The 8,845-nt window shown below is 46.8% G+C and overlaps 1 protein-coding gene across 2 annotated transcripts; it reads left to right on the top strand.

The window, feature by feature from the left end:
- Positions 1 to 187: 187 nt before the first annotated feature.
- TMX2 (thioredoxin related transmembrane protein 2) lies at positions 188 to 8,551 on the top strand (the record flags this gene model as incomplete). Of its 2 annotated transcripts, XM_080688349.1 has the most annotated exons (8): positions 188 to 457; positions 4,760 to 4,820; positions 5,066 to 5,179; positions 5,441 to 5,517; positions 5,752 to 5,858; positions 6,034 to 6,099; positions 6,192 to 6,321; positions 7,744 to 8,551. In XM_080688349.1, exons 1-8 carry the CDS (start codon positions 269 to 271, stop codon positions 7,888 to 7,890), a joined length of 891 nt encoding a protein of 296 aa, XP_080544475.1. In that variant the 5' UTR covers positions 188 to 268. The 2 variants fall into 2 exon arrangements, with proteins under 2 accessions (XP_080544475.1, XP_080544476.1); XM_080688350.1 differs by lacking the exon at positions 7,744 to 8,551 and having other exon boundaries at positions 197 to 457; positions 6,034 to 6,088; positions 6,192 to 6,284.
- Positions 8,552 to 8,845: the final 294 nt, after the last annotated feature.

The following is an 8,845-nucleotide window of genomic DNA, read 5'->3' as shown; positions in this document are numbered from 1 at the left end:
ACGTACAGGAAGTACTATCTAACCTTATTCCCCTGGCATAGTCGCATATCCAATAAAATGACTTAACTGGAAAAGCGACAGCTAGATTGACCAATAAAGTATCATATGCCTTTTTTAGTGCGTCCCTACCGTAGCGTCCAATCAGAAATCTAGTTTTGGCTCTAGAGGCGGTGCATCCAAGTCTTGGCCCACTGGAAGTCTCAATGGTGGAAGAGGCGGGGCCAGGCCTACCGACGCCCGAGAGTGGCCAGTGCCGCCGGCCAAGAAGATGGCGGTCCTGGCACCTTTGATTGCATTGGTGTATTCAGTGCCGCGCCTTTCACGATGGCTGGCCCGACCTTACTACCTTTTTTCAGCCCTGCTCTCTGCTGCCTTCCTACTCGTGAGGAAGCTGCCCCCGCTCTGTCACACTCTCCCCACGCAACGCGAAGACGGCAACCCGTGTGACTTTGACTGGGTGAGCGACCCCCGCCTTAGTTAGGACCCCGCGACCTTGACGGTCCCTTTCTCTGTGGTTGCATCCTGGGGACCCGAAATTCCGAGCCTGTAGCGGACTTACCATTAAAGTATAGAGCCTGGACCGTAATCAAGTCTAAACCTCTTTGTGTTTAATTAAGATGGTAAAAAGGGTTAGCCTGCACAACAGCCATACCCAAACTCTGCGTATGTCTGCACAGTCATTAACAGTGCTGCTCATATGTAAAGCCTCTCAAAGAGCCTTTGAGATAAACCAGTAGTAGTGTTCCCGTTTTCTTGGTGGAAAAGTTGATCTCGGCGTGATTAGGAGGCTTGTCCAAGGTCACACAATTAGGACTTGAAACCATGCTCCTGGCCATATTACCTACATACTCACCATCCACTTCTTAATACACACTGTATGCTAGGAACTATGCTGCATTCGGAGGATGCAAAAATGAATAAAATTGTTACACCAATTGAAAGGAAATTGTAAAAAATACATCATAAATTATCCCAAGCCTTTTGCTGTATACTTCCTGAGTAGGGGTGCAGGGATCACCCAGACAAATCAGTTGAAGAAGCTCTGTGCCCTCTGCTGTATAGCAGCATCTGTTTCTGAGGAAGAAGGGTCATCCTGAGTTTTGATCTTTTTTCCAAAAATGAGTCTTGACCTTTACCAGAGCCCACTCCCTTACTTTTATCCTCCATCCCTTGTTTACTCTTTAATATTTCCTCTGTCCTTTCCCAGATCATACTATTAATTAGCTTAAGTTTAGCCATGTTACTCCAAAAGATCCTATTTTTATCTGATATTCCATACCACTTTCACCAAAATGGGACTAAAAAATATAACTATGTTAGTTAAGATTTTACCAAAGAGGTGGCTTAAAACTCTGGCTTATAGTGTCTTAAACAAAGAACAGTAAAATTATGGAGAAATGACTAGACATAGAAGTTTTAGGCTTCCAAAGGCGACTATGAAGATAAACTAATGGTATATAAAGGCTAGTATCCTATCTAATAAATGTGTAATATGCAAATTGACCATCACTCCAACACATAAAGATGGCCGCCCCCATGTGGACACAAGATGCCTGCCACAAGATGGCCGGCAGGGGAGGGCAGTTGTGGGCGATCAGACCAGCAGGGGAGGGGAGTTGCAAGGGACCCAGACCTGCAGGGGAGGGCAGTTGGGGGGACCAGGCCTGCAAGGAAGGGCAGTTGGGGGCGATCAAGCCTGCAGGGGAGGGCAGTTGGGGGTGACTGGGCTGGCAGGGGAGGGCAGTTGTGGGGGGACCAGGCCTGCAGGGGAGGACAGTTGGGGGTGACCAGGCCTGCAGGGGAGGACAGTTGGGGGTGACCAGGCCTGCAGGGAAGGACAGTTAGGGGTGACCAGGCCGGCAGGGGAGGGCAGTTAGGGGCAATCGGGCCAGCAGGGGAGCAGTTTGGTGTCAATCAGGCTGGCAGGGGAGTGGTTAGGGGGTGATTAGGCTGGCATGTAGAAGCGGGTAGGGGCAATCAGGCAGGTAGGCAGGTGAGCGGTTGGGAGCCAGCAGTCCTGGATTGTGAGATCGGGCCTAAACAGGCAGTTGGACATCCCTCGAGGGGTCCCAGATTGGAGAGGGTGCACGCTGGGCTGAGGGACACCCCACCCCCGTGCACGAATTTTGTGCACCAGGCCTCTAGTATTATATAGACTCTTCTGGTGCTGTCTTCAGGTTGATAGGGATTAAGGTTATCTCCCTTGATTAACTGTTGCCCTTCCTGGTAGAGTGGGTTAGAGCCCTGGTCGGCAAACTGCGGCTCGCAAGCCATATGCGGCTCTTTGGCCCCTTGAGTGTGGCTCTTCCACAAAATACCATGGCCTGGGGGAGTCTATTTTGAAGAAGTGGCGTTAGAAGAAGTTTAAGTTTAAAAAATTTGGCTCTCAAAAGAAATTTCAATCGTTGATATTTGGCTCTGTTGACTAATGAGTTTGTCGACCACTGGGTTAGAGGAACACCTTTGAAACTTTATGTCTTGTTTTTAGACAGATGGGTTGGGGCTTTTTTGGTATTTAGTTCTCAATTGCCTTCAGGCTCAAAAAAATCCTTCAGCCAAAGTGGCATATTTTGGGGTGTCATATTCTGCTACCATTCAGTATCCTCTCAACTTATGTGTATGTTTGAAAATGTCCATAATAAAAAAAGTTTAAAAACAATGAGCAAACAAGCAGAACAATCAAAAGGGCTCTGCTGCCCTAATCGGTTGGGCTCAGTGGATATAGCGTTGGCCTGCAGACTGAAGGGTCCCAGGTTCGATTCCGGTCAAGGGCATGTACCTTGGTTGCGAGCATATCCCCAGTAGGGAGTGTGCAGGAGGTAGCTGATCGATGTTTCTCTCTCATTGATGTTTCTAACTCTCTATCCCTCTCCCTTCCTCTCTGTAAAAAAATCAATTAAAAAGAAAAAAGGGCTCTGCTTCATATAGTTAGTCTGGAATCCAGTCTCACACTGTCTTCAATTTATGGACTTAAGGTCATCCCAGCATCATCCAAGACAGCAGATGAAGAAAGAGACCTGGAGTGCAAGGACACACCCTTTCTTACTGCCTGTGTGCAACAGTGACACATCACTTCCATTCACATTCCATTCAGGAGTGCTAGTCACACAGTTCTACCTAGATGTAAGGAGACAGAGAGTCTAGCTGCAGTTTGCCCAGGAAGAAAATGAAATAAGATTCAGAGTATACATAGCTAGTCTTTGCTATAGAGCCAGAATATTTCAGTTAGTCCTATCGTTGATCTCCTGATTGACCAAAGTTCCCTTTTTAAATCCATCTTTCCACAATTTTAAGTCTCAATTCTAACCAATTTCTTTATTTTTAATCCTCACCCAAGGATATTTTTCCATTGATTTCCAGGAAGAGTGGAAGAGAGAGGGAAAGACAGAAATATCGATGTGAGAGAAACACATAATTGGTTGCCTCCTGCACGAGCTCTAACCAGGGCCAGGCCAGGGAGGAGCATGCAACCCAGGTATTAGTGCATGCCCTTGACCAGAATCAAACCTGGGACCCTTTGGTCTGCAGGCCAAAACTCTATCCACTGAGCCAAACCAGCTAGGGCTCTTTTTTTTTTTTTTTTTTTTTTTTTAATTGATTTCAGGGAGGGAGAGAAAGAGAGAGATAGAAACATTATTGATAAGAGAGAATCATTGATTGGCCTCCTGCATCCCTCACACTGGGGTGGAGCCCGCATCCCAGGCATGTGCCCTAACTGGGAATCGAACTGTGACCTCCTGGTTCATAGGTTGATGCTCAACCAATGAGCCACACTGGTTGGGCTAACCCAATTTCATTCGGGAAAACTCTTCCTCATTTCTGCTCAGGTATATGTAGTAAGGTCTGTCATCTTCCCTAACTCCCACTTTGCATAGCCATTTCTAAATCCAGTAAGTTACTTTTTGTTGGAAATTGAGGCTAAAAACCTAAGTTTCTGTCTCCCAGCTGTAAATCATAGTTGATTGGTTCTGTCTGACATTGATTTGCCCCTTGTGTTATAATTATAAACAGAAAGGTATGAAAGGCCTCAGACCATCCAATTTATAGTTGCCCTCCTCCCATGCTTTCTTTCATATGGTCATTGTTATTCTTCATTGCAGTTATTACTCTTTCAAATTACTTGTTTCTTTGTCATGTTTATTGTCTTTCCCACTTTGCTCACGTGGAGCTTACATTCTGGAATGTGAGAAAGAACTATAAGCCAAAGATACTGAAAAGGACCTTTGGGAGCTCTGAAATGCCTCCTTCAGGTTTCAGATTATATTAAAGGTGCATGATTATTACTGTGAATATTAGATGAAGAGGAGTAATTTAACTTAAGCAAAACCAAATAAAGTAAATAACCATATATTGTATGAATGCAATATTACAAGAAAGTCTCCCTGGAAAAGTTTCATTTTCCCAGGGTCACAGAATTGGTTGTAATTTCTCACAGTTTTATTCCATGTTATACTTTATACAACTGTTTTATATCCATTACCATTTAATCTTTACAATAGCATTTTGAGGTAGATGATGTTCAGCGGAGGAAACCAAAGCTCAGCAGTTGATTCGCTGAAAGGCACCAGTCAGGTTGTGGCAGGGTTAGAACTTGAATCTAGATCTTCTGACTGGTGTTTTTCCCACTACGCCTCAGCGTAGTTATTTATTGTTATCATTCCCTCTTTGGATCTCTGTTGGGTTTTGTTCCATATTGGCTCCTTTACCCACCCAAATTATCTCTGCTGATGGCATTTCTGCCACTTTGATTCTGTTGCAGAGAGAAATAGAGATCCTGATGTTTCTCAGTGCCATCGTGATGATGAAGAACCGCAGGTCCAGTAAGTTTAGCCTGTTTCTCTGTCTCCCAAGGGTAGGCCTAAAGCCCTTCGGAGTTGTTTTCATTCATGTTATGAGAGGGCATTATTTACTGTACCAGTCCCTCGTTCAATGCCAACGCTGAATTTGATCTTAGACTTTTATCCCTTTCCCCCTCTCCCATTTCAAAGTATTCCAGGAAGAGGGACAAAGAATGGGATATAGGACCTTGCCACCTAGCCTGACCTATGACATCTCTGTGTTTCAGTCACTGTGGAGCAACATATAGGCAACATCTTCATGTTCAGTAAAGTGGCCAATGCAATTCTTTTCTTCCGCCTGGATATTCGCATGGGCCTGCTTTACATCACACTCTGCATAGGTAAGGAGACTACAAGACTTGGTTGGAACCAAATTCAAACCAGTTTCTCCATAGTCTTCTTCCATATCTGTTCCTAATTACGTGTGTAGCTCAGACGGTATGAATCTACAGAGACTTTAAGAGGAAGGGGATGTCAGTGGTCTATATATGCCCACAAAGTGTGTTCTTCGGTGCTTGAAGTCTTTGATTTGGTTTGAAAGTAAATCCTTGCCCAAGGCCTTATCTGTTTCCTTCAACATATTTTTTTTTGTGTGTGTTTAGTGTTCCTGATGACATGCAAGCCTCCCCTATACATGGGCCCTGAGTACATCAAGTACTTCAATGATAAAACCATTGATGTGAGTGATCATCCTCCTTCCCATTTCTTGGGTCTATTGTGGGTAATTTTGTAGTTGTGCACCCTACTCACTAGGAGGAGCAACTGTGGAATGGAAGTCAAGGATACTTGGTTCATCATGGGAGCTAAGGGAGGCAGAGAGGGGAAGCCCTGATGAGGAATTAAGATGCTAAGGTCTGAACCTTTCCAGGAGCCCGTGTGATCCAGCTCACTGTTTCTTCCCTGTGTGTGGCAGGAAGAGCTGGAGCGGGACAAGAGGGTCACTTGGATTGTGGAGTTCTTTGCCAATTGGTCTAATGACTGCCAATCATTTGCTCCAATCTACGCTGACCTCTCCCTCAAGTGAGTGGTGCAAAGGGAGGGATGATGGGAATTGAGAGGCTGTACCTTCCCTCTCATTGATTTTTGGCCTTGATTTTTGTACATTGCAACCAAAGGCATCTCCTCCAATAGCTGTATTTCCACTTCCCTTGATCCATTCTTTCTTCTCACACTATGTTAAATAATATATTCTCAGGTACAACTGTACAGGGCTCAATTTTGGGAAGGTGGATGTTGGACGCTACACTGATGTTAGTAAACGGTATGTAAGGGCCTGAGTAGAGGGTGTAAACAGGGAATCACTTTGAGTGATGTATACAGATGCGTTTACAGAGTACTTTCTGGGTCCTGTAGGTACAAAGTGAGCACATCCCCCCTCACCAAGCAGCTTCCTACCCTGATCCTGTTCCAAGGTGGCAAGGAAGTCATGCGGCGGCCACAGATTGATAAGAAAGGACGAGCTGTCTCTTGGACTTTCTCTGAGGTACAGGAAAGAGTGGGCAAGTGGTTTGGAGAAGCATATGGGACAGTAGGTGGTCTTTGAAGCCCAACCTGGGTTTGATTCCTGGCTCTACCACTTACCCACAATGTAGACTAGTTATTAGACCTCATTCATGAGTTCACTCAGCAAATTTATATTATGCTTCTCCTGCTAGTACTGGGGAATTATTAGTTAAGATTCAGTCTTAAAGGACCTGTATCTATAGCCTGTAGCCCCTAGGTTCCTTAGCAGTAAATTGGAGACAGTAATACCTAGCTCATAGGGTGGTTTTGCAGATTACATTATTATGTAGCTACTAGTGACCGGTGCACGAAATTCATGCACATTAAAAGGGGATTAATTAGAGGAAATAATTTAATATTGCTATTTGCCCTTTTCTCTATAATAGAAGTGTCAGAGATGAAAGAAAATTAGTAAAATGTATATGAAAACCTTCCTCCTGTCAGAGTCTGGCGCTCACCATGGGACCCAGAGTCAAGTCCCCACCCACCCACATGCACCTCAAAATCACGTGAGACCCAGACCCAGCTGGCCCACCCCCATTGGGCTAGATCCAGACCCAGCCAGTCCCACCCTTGTCAAGCCCTGCCAGGCAGGGGGCATAGCCTCAGGTCCCCTGGCCCGGTTCCAGGACGGGGGGGCGTGCCTTGAGGTCCTCCGTCAAGCCCCACCAGGTTGGGGGACATGGCCTGAGATCCCCTGTCAAGCCCCACTGGGTGGGGGGCATGGCCTGAGGTCCCCTGTCAAGCCCCATCAGGCAGAGGGGGCACAACCTCATGTCCCCCGTCAAGCCCCGCTAGGCGGGGGTGCGGCCTGAGTTCCCCCGACCCAGCACTGGGGGTGCACCTTGAGGTCCCCATCAAGCCCCACTTGGTGGGGGGCACGGCCTGAGGTCCCCTGTCAAGCCCAGCCAGGCAGGGGGGGTGTAGCCTCAGGTCCCCTGGCCCGGTGCTGGGGTGGGGGGCATGGCCTGAAGTCCCCTGTCAAGCCCCACCTGGTGGGGGGTGTGGCCTCAGGTCCCCTGGCCTGGCACTGGGGCGGGGGGCCGGCCTGAGGTCCCCTGTCAAGCCCCACGGGGGCGGGGGAGGGTATAGCCTCAGGTCCCTGATTGCTTGTTAAGGCTCCTTAAGGGAACTTGGCCTCATCTGTGGGTGCAGCCATCTTTGTGATGGAGTGATGGTCAGTTAGCATATTCCCTCTTTATTAGATAGGATAATTCTTGGTATAGCACATAGTAGGTGCTTAAGTATTAGTTGACTTGTAGGTACCCATAAAAGAGATTTAGGTTAGAGTAGATTTCTGTGCTTTGCTTCCTCTTTTCCTAAACTGTGCCTAAATACTTCTTATTTCCCAGACTCTGAACTCCCGCCTCCCAACCCTGACCTCTGTATCTCTTTTGTGCAGGAGAATGTCATCCGAGAATTCAGCTTGAATGAACTGTATCAGCGGGCCAAGAAGCAATGGAAGACTGGAGATAATATTCCCGAGGAGCAGTCTGTGGCCCCAACTTCCACAGCAGTGCCAAATGGGGAAAGCAAGAAGGACAAATAGGTTTCCTGCCTTGTTAGTGCTTCCTTCTGGTCAATCCTAGGCACCTTTGAAGCCCTGCCCCTTCTGTAACCACAGCCTTGCCTGAGTGAGGCTTCGCCTTTTATTTATGGTTTCCCTGTTTGGCTATGCCTGGATGGTGCAGGGTGCTGCTTCTGATTTTAAAGAGGCATCCAGGGAATTGACAGGCACACGCCTGTGGCCAGCTATTTCACTGGAGGAAGGGAGAGATCTCACATAATGGAAGAGGAAATGCTTTCCAAGCTTGGAGTGCTGCCCTCCACTCACACATCTCCACCATGTTGTTTTTCAGTATTCCTTACTGGAGTTACTTTTACAGTAGGTTGAACTCTAACATAAGATGCTGGGGTACAGAGTCTGCACTAAAAATTTTCCCTCAAGGACCCTTACTTCTTTAAGCCCTCTGGCTTGGTCTTTGGCTTTCATTAAAAATAAACCTAATTTTGTTACTCGTCCCAAGGACAAACCTTTAACCACAATATGGAGGTTGGGAGGAAGGGGAATAGAAGTTTGAGACCTTCCTTTGTGGGGTGGGGCCTGGAAGAGAGCCCTAGGGCAGGATTGGGGTTTCACTTACCTTCCTACCTACTCTCCCACACCCAGTTGATGGTTTCCATAATAAAGACACTGGGATTTCCTTTTGTTTGCGCCTCTGTGTATTAAAAAGCCAGGCAACTGCAAAGGAATTGCTTAATTTCTTCGTAACTTCAAAGGCCATTCTCATTAGTTTCACCAAATGCTAGTCATTGGTACCCAGGATTGGGGAGAGTTGGGGACGAACAGTTCCTTTAAATCCGGAGTTTGGGTCGCACCCCGTTAGATTGTAGACTTGGCTCGGTTAGGTCCCAGGGAAGTTTTAATTGCGGGGGTGGGGGGTGGGGTCCGAGGTCATTATGACTAGCCGCTCGTGCGTTTGCGGTTAAAGAAAAACCTGAAA

The sequence above is a fragment of the Plecotus auritus genome (assembly GCF_963455305.1).
Source record: "Plecotus auritus genome assembly, chromosome: 9".
Lineage (NCBI taxonomy): Eukaryota > Metazoa > Chordata > Mammalia > Chiroptera > Vespertilionidae > Plecotus > Plecotus auritus.
This window is presented reverse-complemented; position numbering and strand designations above follow the sequence as displayed.